The sequence below is a fragment of the Alnus glutinosa genome, chromosome 4, assembly GCF_958979055.1.
Source record: "Alnus glutinosa chromosome 4, dhAlnGlut1.1, whole genome shotgun sequence".
In the NCBI taxonomy this organism is placed as follows: Eukaryota; Viridiplantae; Streptophyta; class Magnoliopsida; order Fagales; family Betulaceae; genus Alnus; species Alnus glutinosa.
The window spans coordinates 9,293,918-9,314,272 of NC_084889.1; the positions used below are offsets into that span (position 1 = coordinate 9,293,918).

At 34.3% G+C, this 20,355-nt stretch overlaps 1 protein-coding gene and 1 long non-coding RNA gene across 3 annotated transcripts; both read left to right on the top strand.

Annotated features, from left to right (window-relative positions):
• Positions 1–523: 523 nt before the first annotated feature.
• LOC133866983 (uncharacterized) lies at positions 524–3,300 on the top strand. Its single transcript, XR_009899963.1, has 3 exons — positions 524–740; positions 1,704–1,851; positions 3,081–3,300. It is a non-coding gene; the product is annotated as an uncharacterized LOC133866983 (long non-coding RNA).
• Positions 3,301–11,016: 7,716 nt separating this feature from the next.
• On the top strand, positions 11,017–14,631 carry LOC133865228 (protein DCL, chloroplastic). Of its 2 annotated transcripts, none has more exons than XM_062301592.1 (4): positions 11,017–11,500; positions 12,686–12,800; positions 13,865–14,042; positions 14,140–14,631. In XM_062301592.1, exons 1-3 carry the CDS (start codon positions 11,139–11,141, stop codon positions 14,039–14,041), a joined length of 654 nt encoding a protein of 217 aa, XP_062157576.1. In that variant the 5' UTR covers positions 11,017–11,138; the 3' UTR covers position 14,042; positions 14,140–14,631. The 2 variants fall into 2 exon arrangements, with proteins under 2 accessions (XP_062157576.1, XP_062157575.1); XM_062301591.1 differs by having other exon boundaries at positions 11,018–11,500; positions 14,187–14,631.
• The last annotated feature ends 5,724 nt before the right edge of the window (positions 14,632–20,355 follow it).

Consider the following 20,355-nt stretch of genomic DNA (forward strand, 5'->3'; position numbering starts at 1 on the left):
CAGTTATTAATTGTTAAATGATAGAAATAATATAAGTGAGGTCCTGTTATAATTTATGAAAGTTGAGGCATTGAAATAAAATGAAAATCTCTCCCTTGCCACATGTCAGCCTGTGATTGGCTTATAAGGATATCATATCCCTAACCTTATCCTTTGTAAAAAAAAAAATTTTTAAAAAAAGTACAAGAAAAAATTAAGTGAAGCCCATTGAATTGTTTGGCAAGTAATTGTAAAATAGAATATTTATTTGAATAGTAGTAAGAAATAATTGATGTGATATAAAATTTATGAATGTTTTATGAAAAAGTGAAAAAATTTTGTTTTGTAGTGAATTTTTTTATTTGAATAATAATACAAAATTATTAATGTAATGTAAAAATTATAAAAATATTAAAATTTTTTTTATTTTTTTTTTTTTTTTTTTTTTTTTTTTTTTTTTTTTTGAGAGTAATGAATTGAAAATTTAACAATCGTTTGCCAAAAGAGCTTCCATATCTGGTAACTTTCCCATCTCCCTCTTTTCTCTTTTAATTTTTTCACTTCCTCCTTTTCTCTCAATCTCATGCTCCTCTCTCCGACTCTCCCTCTCCCCCCTCCTCTCTTTCTTTTCCTTTCCTTTCTCCTCTCCCTCCCTTCTCACTCTCACGTGCGCACACACAGAAATTGTGAGAGAGATGCAGAGCACGACGCTAAGAAGAAGAAGAAGAAAAAGAAGCAACCGATTGATGGGTTTGAGTGAGGTAAAACCCATACCTTTTTTCATGATTTTCGTGATACCCATTGAGTTTGAAGCTAGAAAGTAGTATGGATTGCTATGATTTTCCTTGTGATTTTTATTTACCCATTAATTTTTGGAGCTAGAAAGTAGTATGGATTGCTATCGTTTTTGCTAAGTCTTAATTTTGGGTTTAATTTGGGGCTTTTGCTATATGATTTGAGAATGGCCGTGTGATATTTGTGTTAGATGGTTGATTTTCGGTTGAGGTGAAGTTTTAATTTGGTGACTTTCTTGTAAGTTGGCCGAATGGGTCATTGTAGGATTAATTTCCATTAAGTTTGATTTATTGCTAAATATCGATTTTGGGGCACGTGTGTATGAGTTGTGGTTAATGGTTGAATTTCTTATTATGCTTGTATGGGTATGATGATTATGAATTGGTAATGAGCTTTGATGAAAATTGGATTATGAGGTTATATGGAATTTTGAAGGTAAATTGTAGTTTGTTGATGTAGATTGTAATTGATTTTGAGTTGTTTGTTGAAGAGATTGACTCTATGTGTTGGATTTACTGATACCCATTGGTTTGAGACTTTATTGTGATATCGGAATGTAATGATTAATTATTGTGGATGATTATTGTTAATGAGGTTTCGGTAGAAAATGGGCAGCCCATTTATGATAGAGATTGAGTTCAATTGTCTATGGTTTATATTTGAGAGTTTTAGTTTGGTGGTTTTTCTTGTGATGGCAGGTTGTATGTAAAGGAGGGATGTTGCTTATGTTTGATGAATAGCCATGAGTATTGAAGGATTGATTGCGGGTGATTCTTGGGTAACGCAATAGAAGTCAAAAGTATTTAACTAGTTTTAGAAAGTGTTTTTAGAAAATGAGTAATGCTACATGTGAGCACACGGGTAACATTGTGTGTCCTAGAGCATAGGGTTTGATAGTTAGTTGAGTCTAACATTACGATTGTTTGCAGGCACGTAACATGAGGTTGGAGACTCCAACTTGTTCTCCAATGTAGGCTTTAAGGTAAATAGAATGTGGAAGAGTATTTGAGTCGTGATTTCTATGCGGTCTACCAAAGGTTTTAACGGTTGCCACGTACCTTTTAATGCAATATCGAGGTAAGTGGTACTCCATGCTCCTTCTAAGTGTATTTCAATTTAAGTAATTAACGCTTTCATATTATGTACCTTATGCTAAATTTTGCTTTAACGTTTCAATGATTATGAAAAGTATTGTTTAATGCTAGAATAAGTAGTAATTTCTATTTCTTGTGAATGTATTTAATTCTCAATGATTATGATAACAAGTTTTGCCTTAAGATGTTTGAATGTCACGTATTTTTCATTTCATTTATTACATGTTGTCAGCACATCATATTTTTAAATGTTACCACATGATTTAAAAAGCTCGAGGTACAAAAGTGTTTTACAACTAAGTTGTTACTCAAACATGGGTACAAATGTTCATTTACAAAATGAAGTTTTCAAAATTAGGAAAGTTTATATTTTAGGAAATTTTCCTAATTAAGAAAAGTTTCTATCTAAAGAAAGTTTTATGTAAGGAAATGGTTCCCCTCTACACATGTTAAGTTATGTGATTATTGTAAGTTTAAGAAAGTTAAGAATAAGCATGTGTAAAGTGAATGTTTCAAGACATTTGGCCTAAGAAAAAGTTAGTAGCACGGTATTGGGCTAGGATGGAGTACACCACATTGAAGTTACGGTTATGTGAAGGTGTGATCATCACTAAGTTGTCATGCTGAGTGCACCAATAAGTTAATCAAATGACTAGGGCACCCCGTGGTCACGGGTGTTGTCAGATCCTCGAAGGTTGGATCGCACGACCCCATGCATAGGGGGCTGAATAGTATGTGAGGCCATAAATGACAAGTGAAAAGATAAGTTTTTACTCATTCAGGAATCATGTCTTTATATCGAGCTTGATAAAAGAAGTTGATTTATGAAATATTTCTAAACATATGTTTTGTTTAGCCCAATATTGATTTCCATTCAACTTTGTCAGCTGGACTTTGTATAATGGCAGTTGATTTTCACGAGTGGTACATAATTGTATTGGCATTAAGAATACTTATCAAAAAACATATGTTTTGTTTAGTAAAACTAAGAAAAATGTTTTGAGGGCAGAAAATGGAGTTTAATTCAAGTAAGTATTTTTTTTTATAAGTAATTTAATTCAAGCAAGTATTTTATGTTATATACTTAAGTATCAGCTTCAAATTTTAATGTTACTTTATTTCAAAAGGTCTCAATCTCAACCATTTTAACTCGGTTGGGAATATTACTTACTGAGCCTTCTGCTCGCCCCTTACTTTCTTCTCCCCTTTCAGGTCTCAAGACATTTGATATAGGTGGCCGGGATGCTTAGGTTTTTTGGGGAAAACATGATATCCACTTAAATTACTTTTGTTGTATCTATGTTATATTGTCAAGGTGTGTCTCAGACACATATAAGACAAAAGACCACTTGACTTATTAGTTTAGATTTGTATGCACTTATTATATTAAGACCTCATGCTTTCAAAAAAAAGAATATATATTGTTTTCTCATTGTTTGTATTATAGTGGTTTCAAATACTTTGGATCCTAAATAGGTAATTTTTGTGGCCTGAGGCTTTGAAGTTAACAAACCGGACCCTCAGGCCTAAGTGGATCGTTACAAGTGACGTGCTTGGCTTATTGTTGAAGATGCGCTGACTAAACAAACTAACCGGATTATCGGAGTCATGAGTAACATAGATTACATTCGGAATATATAGTTTAATTATTGGAATTAATATGACAAAAATAAGTCAAAAATCTATATTACAACCCACTTCTTTGATGTGCCTGAGCCAGATTTTTTTTTTTTTTTTTTTTTTGTGGTGGGGCCAATAAATAAAATAATACAATTATTTTCGTAAATTATTTTATTTCATGTAACTGATAAAATTTAATTTTTTTTGTAAGGTGATAGAAGTCGGTGCATAACTTGAGCAAAAATATACGAACTTAAATCAATAATTATTATTATTTTTAATTTTTTTTTGACAAACAACTGAACAAGTAACCGATTATTTTGTTCAAAAAAAAAAGTAACCGATTATTTGTTTTGTTTTATCTAGTAACCGGGGAAAAAAGAAGGGGAATAAAAAACAATCAACATGTGTTTAAAAAAGAAAAAAAGAAAAACAATCAACATCAATTTACCATAGGAAAAAAAAAAATCAATATCATGGATATGACTTGACATGTACTTTCACTTAATCACCTATCAATATCACTAGCTAATTGGCCACGTTGAAAATTTTGTTGGGGTACATTATAAATTTTTAAAAACTAGAGGCAAGACTGAAAAAGCGGTTAAACTTTGAGGGGTTAATTGTATTTAACCCCAATGGTAAAATGGACACGTTTGCATCAAAAAAATCACGTGCTATGCATGTGATGTCCTTTTCGTCATAGCATATGAAAAAAAAACTAACGGATTAGCCACATTGACAAATTGGAAAACTTTGTTGAGGCACATTGAAAATTTTTAAAGGTTGGAGGCAAGATTGAAAATGGGAAACAACTTTGAGAGGATGAATTGTATTTAACCTTAACTTTAACCATAATTATAGTAAGGCAGCATAACCCAACACTAAAATTCTACATGGTATTAAAGCCATTCTAGAGACAAACGACTTTTTTTTTTTCTCAATGGCTTCATCTTCCAATGACAATACCCCCACAACCCATCTCACTCTACCTTCATTCTTCCCTCACAAACTCACGAGAGCTCAGGGGTGGAGCCAGCATTTGAGATTAAGGAGGGTCAAATTGAAAAAAATAAAATTGGGGGGACAACTAAAAAAAAAAAAAATTAAGGATAAAATTTTATTTTATTTTTTATTTCTATGAATTTTTTATTTTATTTTTGGGAAAAACCTTGGGCCTTGGGGGGGCCAGGCTCCCCCAAGACTCAAGGTGGCTCCCCCCTGCGAGAACCAACCTTCTTGTACGGGAACTAGCCATTTTGTCTAACATAAAAAACCAGGATCTTCATGGCTTTATTGATGGATCTATTGATCCTACACCGTCAACCATCACAACTCAAGCTGAAGGTGTTACCACTGCCTCCCAAAACCCAGCTTGGCTACAATGGCATATGCGTGATCAACTTGTACTTAGCATCCTCATCTTGTCACTCACGAAAAATGTTGTTGTGCATGTCGTCAAATGCACCAGTACCACTGCCAAAGTACTGTGGGTAACATTGAAGACAATGTTTACTTCAAAAGCCAAATCTCGCACTCTCCAGATCCACTATCAATTGGCCACGGTTCGAAAAGGCAATGTGTTAATTGCTAATTATTTCCAGAAGCTCACTGGTCTTGTGGATACATTGGCGCCCATAGACCAACCATTAAACGAGTTTGATCTCGTTTCGTTCCTGCTGGCTGGACTCAGCAGTGACTATGACTCCTTTGTAACATCATTTACAACCCGTGTGGATCCCATCTCATTGGAGGAGCTATATGGCCTTCTTCATGCTCATGAGAATCGCCTTGAGCATAATAACGTACTCTTCATCCAAAGGCAATCCTTCCAGAGGAGGACGTGGAGGACGCTCTACCTACTCTAACCGAAGTTCTCACAACCACACATCTGATGGACCGTCATATGCCAGCAATTCCAATACGTTCAGAGGTAGAGGACGCGGAAGAGGAGCACTTTCCTTCAACAGATCACCACGCCCTGTTTGCTAGATATGCAATCGCATAGGACATCTTCCCGCCACTTGTTGCCAGAGATATGATAACATCCCTCAGCCAGATAACACCTCTCACATGCAAGCTTATCTCACTTCATCTCAGGATTCTTCAGATCCAAACTGGTATCCGGACTCCGGAACTACGCATCAAATCACCTCAAAGCTTGCTAATCTCAATTTCCACGCAGATGAATGACCTGATCAAATCAGGTTGAGTTGTGACGGTTGACGGTGGTGGATCAATAGATCCATCAATAAAGCATTGAAGATCGTCGCTTTTGATGTAAGGCAGGATGGCTAGTTCCCTTACAAGGTGGTTGGTTCTTGTGAGTTTGTGAGGGAAGGATCGATGAAGTATGGTAAGGTGGGTTGTGGGGGCATTGACATTGGAAGACGAAGCTATATTGGAAAAAGAAAAAGACGTTCTGATACTATATATGTAGAATTTCAGTGTTGTTGGGTTATGCTGCCTTACCATACGAGATTTGATTCTTGTACAACACCAATACAACAACTGTACAACAACCCCTCACATGAGGGTGGACCCCAGTATGTGAGACCCACCCTCATGTGAGGGATTGTTGTACAGTTGTTGTATTGGTGTTGTAAATCTAACATTTTTCTTACCATAATCATGGTTAAGGTTTTTGTATTTATAGAAGAATTAGTTACATGAAATAACTAGAGATTACAAGATAAGAATTCAAAATACGGATGAGCTAGATATATGGAAAACTATTAGGACTAACTAATACTATCTTTATCATGGTTTGTTGAAGCCTTGAGTTTATCTTCATTTGAATATTTGACAGCAGCAGAGATAGCGCATTTCAATCCAAGATAACTTTGAGAGAGTTATCAAAAAGAAAAACTAACAAATTAAGTGCAATCAAATATCATACGCTAATTGGACTTGTGCGAAACATCACGCACAGCAACACAAACAAAATTTTGTTCCATATTACTCAACTCTTCCGGATCCGCAGCAGGGTATTTTTCTTTTGGGGTGACAGAAGTACTCCTTCTACATGGAGATTGAAATCTTACATAAATTCGAGTAAGAAATATTATGAATTGCATGTTCAACTGACATTTTCGCATGAGACGCACTATGGTAATTAACAATGCTACTGTAGATGCCACCCGAAATACAAAACAGGTTGTAGAAAGGCTCAGGACCTAATTCTGGAATGTCGTTTTGGTGGTCGGCCGAACCGGAGCAGTTATTAGATGACAGCATGTCGTTTTCTAGTTGTGTCATCTTTCCACTTTGTGTCACTTCAAGGATTGCCTTTGAAATGTCAGCAGCCAAAGGAGAACCCTTTGGAAAAACCTGCAGAGAGATGGAACCCAAATTTGAACCTAAATAAATAAGGATCAATTTTGAAGGAAGAAAAATTAAGGAGTAAATAAACGTAGTGATCCTGTCTTAAAGGGATCCCGATAAAAATAAAAATAAAAAATAAAAAATAAAAAAGAAAAAGATGAAAGGAGAGGAACTTACAAAGCCTAAACCTCCCAGGTTGACAATGGGTCCTAATATGGTGTAGCCCGTGCAGTATTTTGCGACGAAGACTTTGGCATGTGGGGCAGTAAAGAAAGCCGCTGTTATGTCGCCTCTCTCAAAAGCTTCTGGGTAGTCTTTCATGGATTGAACTCTCCGGATATTCTCTGGTTTAAATTTTAACACATCAATTAAATACTTTACAATGAAAGAATTCTGATTGCACCCAACTTTTGCATTTGTTTTCTGAAGTGTCTCAACATCCAGAACAGACGGCTTAAAATGAGAAACTGTCATTGCAGAAGTGAGGTCTGCTGTGAAACTAGCCGTTACAATCAGAATCACAAAAAACCATGGTGCCAGCACTAAACGAGACAAATGGCTTTTTATTGGTTCTTCTGCAAAGAGCAATGAAGCCAAAATAAAGCTTTTCAGTGACTTCCAATACGATATATATAGACACACACTGACACACACAAACACTTACCTATGTTTCTAAATATTTTTTTATCTTTGATGCAGACTTACTCTGTACGGAGAACAGAACAGTGACGGAAAACCAAAGCATAGCTCCGAATCCTTTAAATTCAGGGTTGTCAGCATTTTCAATTAACCAAATTGAACAATTCAAGTGATGCAAATCTTTAAGTTGCAAAGCTAGTTGCTTAGAACAATTCAAGTGATGCAAATCTTGGACGGCCATATCCATGGCTACTTTCTGTTCCTTGCCCACACGAGAACTATAATAAAAAACAGCACGTACACTTGCAGCCGTTTCTGTACTTGGACAGTTCTTCTCCCCTCCTCCTTCACGGGTAATAGCTTTTGATCCTACCGTCAACAGCAACAGTAAGAAGAAAGAAAGACCACCAGACATTTTGCTTTCTATGGATTTTCTTCTTCGAGTTCTAAATTGACTGTGAAAATGAATGACTCAACTTTGAGAAACAGAGAGGACACTCAAACTTATACAGAGGAATATGGCCTAAGATGTATATATATATATATATATGTGTGTGTGTCTCTATTAGCAGACTAATTTAACGGTTCTTTCAAGAGGGAAGGAATCTTGGAAATTTCAAACTAGATAATATTGCAGAATATTCTTCTATTTGTATTTCGGTTTTTGTTTTCTTTTTCCAATTGCTCCATAGTCTACGATAGTGGACATATTTTTGCTTTCTGGGAAGTTGATCGTTGAATACGACAAAAATCTTAGTTTGCTCAGCATAGCTGCTGCTTTCTGTAGTACTAGGAAACTTCCATGAAAATTTCTGTGAAAGTGTTTTCGTTCAACACAGCAAAACAGAGTCGTTGAATTTTTATTTATAAACTTTGTACATTTAGATTGATACAACTGAAGATGACGCAAGAAGACAATTAAGAGCTGTAATTAAGAAGACAAAGAGCCGTTGTAAATGCAGGAACCGTTTACAGTTAACACAAGAAGACAGAGCCAATTCTCATCTGTTGGTACTATCTGCATGAATTGAAGAGGACGATGAAACCGTTGCTGTCGTGCACTCATTTAGTTCAGGATGGTTAACATTCCATTCATAAAAAAGTAAAAAAGAAATGCGACATGAATCAGACTATAAGAGAGCCATCCCATCAAAAAAATGATTATCATCATCATACCTTAATGATTGAGCATGGCTGACATGCAGGGGATTTCAATCTATCCCCCCACCAGGATCATTTTTAATTAAAACCTGCGGTGTAACATGCTTACTCAAACAATTAAGTTTGTTGGGACACTGTCGTTCCCCTCATAACCACTCTAAAAATAGGTCTGTTGGACGCAATATCAAAGTTCATAAAAAGACTTGAGTTTATCTCTCTTTAGGAATGTAAATGAGCCAAACTCAAGCGAGTAGTGCATGTCTAAGCTTGGATCATTTAAATTTATCACAAGCTCGGCTCAACCTTTTTAATTATGAGCTCGAGCCTTTTTATCATGAGCTCGAAAAAAGAAATACCAATCTTTTTGTGGTAAAGTGATACAGTTACCACTAGTTCCTAATCTTTATAATTTACATTACTATGAATTGTATACTTATGGGTTAGAATTTAGGAATTATGTGACATTATATGACTACAATATAGATATACACTTAATTATATCGCATATGAATCTTTAGATCATATTCATATGAATTGTTAGATCATATTATATAATTTACATGATTAGATCATACTTAGTCACTTGTCATACAAAATAAGTATTGTTGTCTTCTTGATATAAATAATGAATCATGTGTTTATTACATAATTTACATTATATACTATACCTTATTAGTATATTACCTAAATTCTAAGACTTAGTATCATATAAATGAGCGAACCGAGTTTTATACGGGTTTGTATCATTTAATAATCGAGTATAATTTCATGTCCACAAATAGCTCATTTAATAACCGAGTTGCGCACGAGCCGAGCCGAGCCGAGCCCGAGCGAGCTCACGAGTAATTTTGCTTCGTTTACATCCCTATCTCCCTTCATGCCAATCAGTTTTAGGTAAAATGGCAACGTACGCATGGTCCGACAAATAGTAACAAAGCTATGAAGTTATGGGATTGAGTCGCGAGAATCTCATCATGAGTGAGGAATTGTTGGGACACAATGTCGCTCCTTATGATCATTCTAAAAACAGGCATGCTAGGCATGAAAAAAAACAGACAGAATAAAAGAAATATCAAGAGAATTTATTATTATTTAAAAAAAAAACTGTTTATAATTGTTAAACATATGGTATTAAATGAAAATTGACAAGAGGGACAAAAAAAACTAAAGCCAATGTGGAATATGTTTTTCTATTTGAAAGAGAAAATTAAAGATAACTTAATCACTTAGGCCTTAAAATAACATAATTAAGATCTTTACTTTATAAAAGTCCACCTAACTGCTCATAGTGACTAAATTTTTGTCTCTAACATTTTGTTTGATAAATGTAAAATCGGTCCTGTAGTTTGTGGTTTTAACTAAAAGTTTTCAGAATTTCAGAAAGTGATTAAACATTTTTTTGGAATAAGCAAGAAAAAAAAAATAGGTCTTTGATATTAGAAAAATTGATAACATTAGTTAATGTGCCACTAATTTAATCGCAATGTAACACGTGTTACTTAAAATAAAAAATTATTTAAAAACTAAATATTATATATATAAACTAAATTATTAAAAATACCCTCTCTTAATTTGGCCATGTCTCCTTCATTAGAAAACTCAAACAAATACATATTTTCTTTAATCTCTTAATTGGTGGCCGCCATACTCTAACCATCATTAAACGAAAAGATTTCTTGCTGAATGAGTTTGAACTTTTTGTGATGAGAGAAAAATGAACCTAAAATTATTTGATAATAATTTTGAAAAAAAGGTTGATCTTTTTATTAAAAATAAAAATAAGGGAGAAAATAGTTGCCAAACTAGGCATTATTATTGCCTCATCGTGGACTTCAATTCTGAACTTCTCTTCCTTAAAGTCAACTCCTCCACCATCAATCCTTTGCTATGCTATGCTATCCTCAACCACCTCTACTACTCTACTTAAAAAATAAATAAATATTTATAAATTATGAAATATTTTATAATGTTAATGTGATAATTTTAATTAATTGTTGATTTATTTTAATTTTTAAATGATGACTAATTCAAGAGTTAATTAGGATTGTCGCGTCAACAACATTGTAAAATATTTGTAAGATAGAAATATAATTTCTAGATACTTTGACATGCTAATTTTTCAATGAGAACGAATGCAAGAAAATATATAAGGCAACATTTTAAGGGCTTCTCCGTCTTTTGGGCCAATCTTTTCCGGCCATTCAAATCGGAGATAGGTAGAATAATATAAAAGTAATGTTATAAACTATATTTTTATTTTATTAGGATAGTGTGACCGTATCTATCAATTTTTAGATCCATCTTTATTAAAAAAATCTTAAGAACCGATTAATACTACTACGTTAGTATTTAGTATTAATTAATCATAATAATAGAATATATAGTGCAAAGTGATGATAATATGCGACTGTTTAACCAGTTCCAACGAGATCCACAGCCAATTAGCCAAAGCCCTTCTTCTACTACGACAAAATTAACATGTGCTGAAACTGAAAGTTCAAAGCGGTAGCAAATAGCAAGCAGAGCATGGGCACAGCCATGGCTTCCATATCTAAGCCACTGCCACGTGTCCACCGCCCCTCAAACCCTATCCCTCTCCGCTTCTCCCCCGTAATCCTATCATTCCCTTCCTTCCCAGCGGCGTCGTTTCCCCGACATCTCAGCGCCCTTAAAACTGGGCCGGACGGTTTCGGCTCGGACTTGCTAAGGAAGCCTATTATCTCGCAGGACAAGGACTTGGGTGGGATTCCGGAGGAAGACGAGGAGAGCGAGGGGAAGAGAGAGTACGAGGACGGGGACGTAGAGAAGTGGGTGGACTGGGAGGACCGGATTTTGGAGGACACGGTTCCTCTGGTCGGTTTTGTTAGGATGATCCTTCATTCCGGAAAGTAAGCAAAATCTAAGGCCTTTTTTCTACTCTCTTTTCTCTTTTCAATTCTTGCAACCCGATTTTTGAACTGAAAAATCGAAAGATTTCATTTTGTTTTGCATTTTTATGAGGGGTACAAGTGGACTACTTTTGTCATCTAATGTGGGTTCTGCAATTGTTTCATTTGATTATATCTTAAAACCGAAAATGCCACTGTAAGATTATTGCAATGAACTCAAATTCAATGTTGTTTACACAATGAACTAAATTTAGGTTAGAGGTTTCTTGGTTTGGGGAATTTCCAATAGCTTACTACTATTTTATGGAAGTCGAGGTGAGTTGTGCATGCAAGTTTTTAATTTGTGGACAATACATTAACTGAGACTAAGGATTTGGTAGAAACTCAGAGTTTTAGTTGATTTAGTTGCCTTTTAACCAGAGCAGTAATTGATTGGTTCAAATTAGAAAGACTTAATTATACAGTGTACGTGACTGCCTAAATAATGAGCTTGATGTATCATGTTAGCAACAGATTCTGGCACTTTTGCAGATTAAGGTTTTGTAGAGAACCTTATAAACTATTACTTAGTTTAGAGGACAGTTGCATTCCGGATATTTCATAAATTTTGGTCGTCATTTTGCTTATGATATTTTTGCTTGAGAGGATTTTCGAACTTCCGCGTTTAATTCCTTGTATATCCTTGTACATGGACTCCTTTGGATCTTACTATAAAATTTTGTTCTTCCTTGGAAATTGAAAAAGTGAATGAAATAGAGAAATTAGTTTCAGTTCATATTATGGGGATGCTTGGACCTTGGTAGAGAGAGAATCTGAAGAGCTATTAGTGGTACCTCGAACTAGAAATGTTGGATACGGTTTAGTAGCAGATAGTCTTGGTTCTGTTGAAGCCCTTCTTTAGTACATATCTGTAAACTCAATATTTACATTGTTAGCTGGTTATTCTAAACATGGAAGTGCTAGATACCAGATGGCTGCATGTTGTCCTGTTTCACGTTTCATATAATGCTTTAATTTTGATGTCATGCCCCTGTTCCCATGGCAACATAATTTGCTTCTCCGTGGTCCCAATAAAGAATAAAGAGTCAAATAATAGTTGAAGTAATGTTTTTATGAGTATAATTGTGTTAGTTTTCATTCATGTTGCTAATTTCCATTATGTGCAAACGGGAAATCTTGATGCAGATATCAAAGTGGAGATAAATTAAGTCCAGAGCATGAGAAAACCATTCTTGAGAGGTTGCTTCCATTTCATCCTGAGTCTGAAAAGAAGATTGGATGCGGAATTCACTATATCACAGTATCTCTCTCTTTCTCTTTCCTCTTTCTGTCTTGGTTCCTAGCCAAAAAAGCTTGGTTTAATTTGAAATGGGTCATCATTATCAGTAATAAACTTTACATACCTAAATGATGCTTTCTGACTTTCTGATTAGAACCTTTCATATCAACAGCTTTATATATGCAATTTGTTGCTGTATGCGTGATCTTACTTAGCTTTACTAAATCCTCTAAGACTTACAAACATATGGATCTGATTTTTTATTGAGCCATGGCTTACTAAATACCATTATACGCAAACTTACATATAGCTATTCCATTCCAAAGTGTACACAATCTGGACCCACGGGTAATGGCCCATGGGTATCATCAGTTTGATTGATGTCTGTACTTCTACTTGCTTTTTGACTTCTTGTTTGTTTACTTATTATGATCGCTTATAGGATCTTGGATTGTATGTTGCGTAGGCATGCATTCTTTTAATTCCATGTTCAGTGCTATGCGAATTAGCGATCCAAGTTACCCATATTGGTATTTTACTTCATGTGCGACTGTCACTTCTATACGTGGCTATAACTTATTCATTACTTTCTGGTGTTTAGTCATGCAAAATAGAATTTAATTGGCCTAGAACATGATTCAGTTCATTTTCAAAGTCCTAAATTATTATTATTATTGTGATAAGTAATTGGCCTAAAGGGGAGGGGGAAGGGGAGATTCAAAGTCCTAAAAATCACGAATAATTCATTGGTTGTTTTTCTTTAAAACCCATGGTGATTTCTCTTCTTGATCAAGGCAAAGCCACAAATGACCCCAAACATTGCTTCCAAGTTGATGGCACCTGACTTCTAACTGGGTCAGCAGGTCCCAAGGGCAGTATCCTTTTTCTTTTGAGGTGTGGAGCTAGATCCCAAGGGCAGGCTCACATTTATTCAACTGTCATGTTTTTATTCAAAACCTTAAGTGTTGTAATCTTCTGAATTAGACATCTTTTCAAATATAAGAAAATCAGGTTTCTTGGATGATGATTAGTAGTTCTTGAAGTTGAAATGGAAATGATGCATATTTCTCTTTTTGGATTGACAGATTGGGTATCATCCTGAATTTGAAAGGTCACGCTGTTTGTTCATAGTTCGAAAGGACGGAGAGTTGGTTGACTTTTCTTACTGGAAATGCATAAAGGGCCTGATCAGGAAGAACTATCCTTTATATGCTGACAGTTTCATTCTCAGACATTTCCGACGGCATCGGCGGAGTGCATGAGGTAGCATTCTCAATTGCCAGTATCATTTTATTGCAAGAAATTTTTATTTTTTATTATTTCCTCATTGATTTTAATATGTTGTGTTTATGTGCTGAAGTAACATGTTAGAAATTGGGAGATTTTAATATTCTTGACTTCTTGAAGTTGAGGGAAGTTGATGGAAAAGGTGGACTGAAAGCTGTGGGACGATCTGACTGAACTGGATCAGAAAAAAAGAGGGATACCAGTCGAAAGAAGTCGACCTCCTTGCGTTTCTCATATTACAATCATCTTCCCGCCGAGTCCCGTTCTTCTCGGTCCACAGGGACAAAATCTAGGACTGTTGTACAACCATCCACTCATGTAAGTTACATTTGTCAAATATTGTATGATAAATGATCCTGTATTTGGCACAGCACCTTTCCTGGATTCAAAAGGAAATGGGCGTAAGCTTTTTTCAGTTTTTTTGAGGTTGGCCATAGGGGGTTCTATGAGAAGCTTGTAGTCATGCAAACATGGAGTCCATCCTGCTAGATTACCTTTAAAAGAGAGAACCGAACATGCCAACACCCGCATAAATTTATTCTAGGGTTGTTTTGTTTTCTCTCCATTAGATTTCTCATTTCATGTTATGGTCTTGTTAATTTGCACGGCTTCTAAGAAAAAGAGTAAAGATGACATCACGATTGAGAATGGTCTTGACTTCTGAGTTCTGAGGGCATCCATTGTGTACCTCAACCTTTCAATTTAGAACTCATTATTAGGAAGCCTCTCGAGTTTCGCGTGATTTCATTTCTTTAGGTTTTTAAAAGTCGTATCTTAACTCTTTTGGGGTTTTTACCCTTTTCACTTCACTCATTCCATTAAAAAATTGTTTACGTTAATGTCACGCAACTAGTTTTGCCGTGTCGCTACCGTCCAAAATTGTTTGCGTTAAGGTCAGGTCAGCAGTTTTGTCGTGTTACTGATGGAAACAATTAATTTTTAATTGTAATAAAAAAAAAATACCAAAATTCAAAAATAATAATATATGGGGTGGAGTAGGGCCAGTAATTTTGACACGACCCGACAATTCGACACGAACACGACACAAAATTAGCGGGTTTGAATTATTAATGGGTCGACTCGTTTAGTTCGGTCTGGCGGGTCATCCACAGACACGATTACAATTTTTTTATTATTATTTATTATTATTATTATTTTTTTTTTTTAAAAAAAAAAAAAAGAAAAAGAAAAAGGGAATGGGATTCGGATTATTTTTGTCTAGAAAGAATCTCAATTTCATCCATACAAAACTATCTATGGTTATCAATAGTTTTGAAAATAAAAGAACAAAATAAAATAAAAAGTGACAGTAGCAATGATTTTCATGAAATGAATTATCAAGTGCTTTTAAATAATACTTTAAGAGATAATACAAATGCATCTTTATCTTTTAGATTTAAAATTTTCATTGAAAAAGAAAAGACAAGATAAAATGTAAAGAAATACTTTCAATATACTAACAATAGCACATCTGGTTGGCATCCAAATGTACTGAGTATAACTATCAATTGAACATAATCCTGAGAGGCAACGTATACAAAACAACTGTTACAGTGTTGAAACAACTAGGGGTACTATGTACCAAACTGAGACGAACATTAACTGCTCAAATTTGAATTGATACATAATAAAGGCTTAATACATTTTTTTTATGAATTCACAACTGCTACCGAAACTATTCCAGTAGTATGGCTTGCTAAGCTTCAATTATTTCTCTAATGTGCACCTTCACCTTTAAGCTAGAGTGGCCAATATAATATTTTATTATTTCATTTTTAAAAAAAATCATGATTAAGCTAAGCAGGTCGTGTTGGGTGACCCGTGAAATTGCCGTGTCGTGTCATGTCTAGAGCCCCAACCCGTTAACATAAACGGGTAGTGTTTGGGTCTAACTTAAACGGATCACGGGTCTCCACAGATCATGTCAGGTACCTGTTTTGCCAACTCTTGATTGGAGGGTGGTGGGTCCATTCCCTTCACCCCTACAATGGTAGGTGGCCGTAGGCGGCCACCAAAGCAGTAGGGGTGGCTCACAAGGCCACTTCAAACAGATATAAAGACTCAACAAGTCACTTTTAACACAAAGGTTGCATAGCTAACCTCAACCAAACGGTGGCTTGCGCGGCCAACTCAACTTAGGGAAGTCACCCTTTTTCACCTCAATTGTTTTTTTTAAAAAAAAATATAATAATAACAACAATAATAAATTAAAAAACCTAGAAGTAGGAATTTTTTGTAGGCGTTTGGAGTAAGTGAAATGTTTTGGAAAATAATTGGGTGGGACTGTTATTGATTTGAAATGGTGCGCACCATTGATATATACCTCTTTTGGTTGTATCAAGGCATGAAAATAGGTTCGTTTCTTTTCAATCAAAAGTCCAAACTAGCAATAGCAATAGGCATGCGCGGTTCCCTTCAAAGAAAAATAGGCATGCGCGGTGAATACTCCTTTCTCTTTGCATCTCAGTTCTCCAATGACCTCTCTTCAGCTCAACAATACATCACCTTACAACAAATAAATTGATAATTGAAGAAATCAGACTCAAATGCTCACAACAAATAAGGTCACTTCTTCTTAGGATAAGCACCAACGAAGTTTCCTTTTCTTTACCAAATGGAACTTCCACAATAGAAGGCTTTATGTTCTTCTACATGCATGCACCATCAAAAATATAATATAAATGCTCGAACATGGTCTACTACATGATGATTCATGAGATGCAAAAGAGCACGACTTTGCTTTTAAGGCAAGAGATGAGCCTAGTTTGGAAATCCATTCACTCTATGCTTCTCAATTTTGGACAAATGTACTCTCACCTACCAAAAGATTTTAGTGCTTCCCTCATGCGGGGAAAGCGATGTGTTTGCCTACTATACAATGATGTGCAAGTACCCCTCATCTTCACTTGAATAATCCACTATAGAAGATCACTAGAGATTTGCAACGTCTTTTCCCCTTGTTCCTACTTTCTTTCTTTCTTGTTGTTTGGTGAAAATGGGTAGCACTATTCATTGGATTTGGTGCTTGATTATGTACCATACTAGCTAGGAATAGGATTGAATTATTAAAATTGTTGAAGGGATCCATCCTTACATTTTCTACATGATTGCTGCATGCCAAGAGTCTGATTGTGAACAGAAAATTCACTAGTTTTTTCCCCGAATGGAGATGTTATTGATCATGAGTTGGTCAAGTGATTCTATCGTGGCAGCATCGTGACAATTGAACCAAGCTAAGAAATAAAAGAAACGTGTTAGTTTTATGTTAAAACTGTGCATCAATCTTAATAATTATTCTGTCTTTAGCAATGATTATACCTTAGTTGAAAACTTCTTATAGAAAGTACTAAACTCCAGGTTAGAGCAAGAGGATCCTAAATACTATTTATATCTTTCCGCTTAAATAATATTTTGGGATAAAACTTCATTTAGGGCACAGGACTTTTACTATTTTTTTAAAAAGATACCTGAACTTCAAAATATTTCAATTTAGGATATCTATTTTTCGGAAAGTCTCAATTAGGGGTCCTCCGTTAGGATTTTTCATTAAATATTATCAAAATTTCTAAAATACCCCTATGTTAATTTTTTTTAAAAAAAAAAAAATTATCAAAATTTTCAAAAATTCAGGTATGAGTACTTTTGTAAATTTCGTTCAATTCTAACCAACACCTAAATCCTTGCAATTTTTTTTTCATTTTTTTCTTAAAAAAAATAAAATAAATAATGGGTATTTTAGAAATTTTGATACGATTTAACAGAAAATCCTAACAGATGACTCCTAATTGAGACTTTCCAAAAAATTGATACCTTAAATTGAGACATTTTGAAGTTCAAGTATTGAACTTTCACTCTTTATGAAATAAGAGCTTTAATCTTGGTGGCATTCCCATCAAATTTAAGGTTCTAATTCCCTTGAGTACAAACTATTTCTTGAGGCACGCCCGTCGATAAAACCAGAGTCTTACCTAATTTGTGTAAATGAGATGCTTTGCACGAATTTGGAGTTAACCTAACAGGAGTGAGTACATGAAGTCATGTCCCCTAAAGGGATTCCCCGTCAAAAAAGAAAAAAAAAAAAAGAAAATTTATCAAATTGTTCAGCTCTCTCTATACACATGCCCCTAAGATTTTTAACAATAATTGTGACACTTAAGACCATGTTAAACCCAATAAAATAATTTCACGTGTACCGAATTGCGGTCTCAATAATTTTTGTTATAAACCCTAACAATAGGTGTATGAAAGGAATAACTTGATAACATAACATACCTTAAGGAGTGATTTGATAAATTTTAAATTGTATGGTGTGGTTTGATAAAAGGTTAGGCTTTAAGGACCTCTATATATATATATATATATATATGTATATAAATTTTCCCAATCTAAAATTCAATTCATGAGAGGAGATGAATGATTGTGCATCCGCACTAGCAGAAAATGATAAATGAAGTAACCAAAATAGATGGAATCCCTTCGTATAAGCATATTTATGAGTCCTAGGGTTGTAATGGAGTCCAGTCAAGTCAAGTATTAAAAAATTGAGTTTTTTCAGTTTAACTTTGTTTCGAATATGAATCAAACTAGAGTTTATTCACAAACTACTTAAGTAATTAATTAATTTATTCATTCATAATATAAAATAAATATATATCATCATTGTTTATATTTTTTGTAAATTTATGTTAATTGTTATGAACTTATAAAAATTAATTTAACCAACCCTGTATTAAAATAAATCATATATATATAATGGGATGAATTTATTTATATTATATCCTATAACATCATTTATAATCTTAAATAATCCAATATTTAGTCCATATAAGTATATAAATTTTTAGCATATATATAAATTCATTATTCATACATACATATACACCCCCAGACTATAACAAAACTCACCATCACAATAAAGTTATATCTATCACATATGATTCTCTTTCATCTCTTCAAGTAGTAATATTTTAATTATAAAATTTTATAAAAAGAAAAATAAAATTATATTAATTTATACAAGCTAATTCAAGTTTATACGAATTCAGTTCACTTAATAAGATAGTCTAAATTTCTATTCAAACTATATATGTTAATTTATTAAATGAATTGAATTCAGATTCTTTTAGAGGCTTATTAATTTTGGACATGCATGATTGATATGTTGAATGATTACATTTTCAACAATGCAGAAAAATATGAGACTGTTGATAATGCCAATCCTCCTAGTTCCTAAATTCTTTGAAGCGACACGTAAGAAGAACAAATGGATCTTGGTTGATTCTAATTCTAAAGTCATCATCTTTAACCTTTTACCGACACTCACACACACGAAAAATAAACACATCACCATGCGCACTGACTCATAACTTTTAAACATAAAATTGGACCCAAATACATCAAGGCAACGTTATAGAGGTTACTTTTCTTGAACCTAGAAGCTTAGGAACCTCCAAAAACCTATCATTTCTCCCTCTTCCTTTATGGGTTTGGGTGACCCGAAAGAGGTCGAATGAGGCGTTTAGGATTCGACTTAGGCCTTTAAATAAGCTCCATCATGAGACTTGTGTTTGCTGAATTCCGGCGACGGTCGTTGAATTTCGACAATCGGATATCAAAATTCGAAGATCTTCGGCAGTAGAGTCGAGCTACTTTCCAATGTCCGGCGGTGGTAGATTCTCACAAACGTACGTACAAGAATGAAAAATTTAAATCCAGAAAATGATTTACGGTGTAAATTATTCTTTTAAAAATTAAATAGACTTTTACAATAAAACTGAAAATGATTTTCACTAACCATTATTTCACCTTCATCAAATACCAAAAAATACCGAAAATATTTTTTAAAAAATTTTTATGTCGAAATAAACGGAGCATAATAATTAAGAGCTTGAGAGAGCATGTAAGAATTATACGTAATTTTAAGTGTGATTTTTACATGCATTTTAAACGCACATGGAGTTTAATAGATTGGAAAAAAGAAATAAAATAAAAAAATCTCCAACTATACAACCTAATTTAACAATTTATTCTTTATTCCTACCAAACAGTTGATAATTATCCGAAGCCTTCCTTTTTCTTCCAAGCACATATCATTATCCTTTCGATTTAAATGTTAAAACGACCTGAGGGGGGCAATTGTGTCCGGTGGAACCTTTGTTCGTTCTGGGTCATTGTTTTGACGGGCACCAAACGCACCAAACATGAAGCCCATATTTAGGTTTAGACGAAAATGCCCTCTTTAGCATCTGACACGGAAATGCGCTTTTTTTTTCTTTTCTTTTTTTCTGGT

Excerpts from the sequence above, each read along its gene's own strand:
- LOC133865228 (XM_062301592.1), top strand. The coding sequence starts at position 11,139 with ATGGGCACAGCCATGGCTTCCATATCTAAGCCACTGCCACGTGTCCAC. Across the intron at positions 11,501-12,685 it reads ATGATCCTTCATTCCGGAAA|ATATCAAAGTGGAGATAAAT; the intron begins GTAAGCAAAATC and ends ATCTTGATGCAG. Across the intron at positions 12,801-13,864 it reads GCGGAATTCACTATATCACA|ATTGGGTATCATCCTGAATT; the intron begins GTATCTCTCTCT and ends TTGGATTGACAG.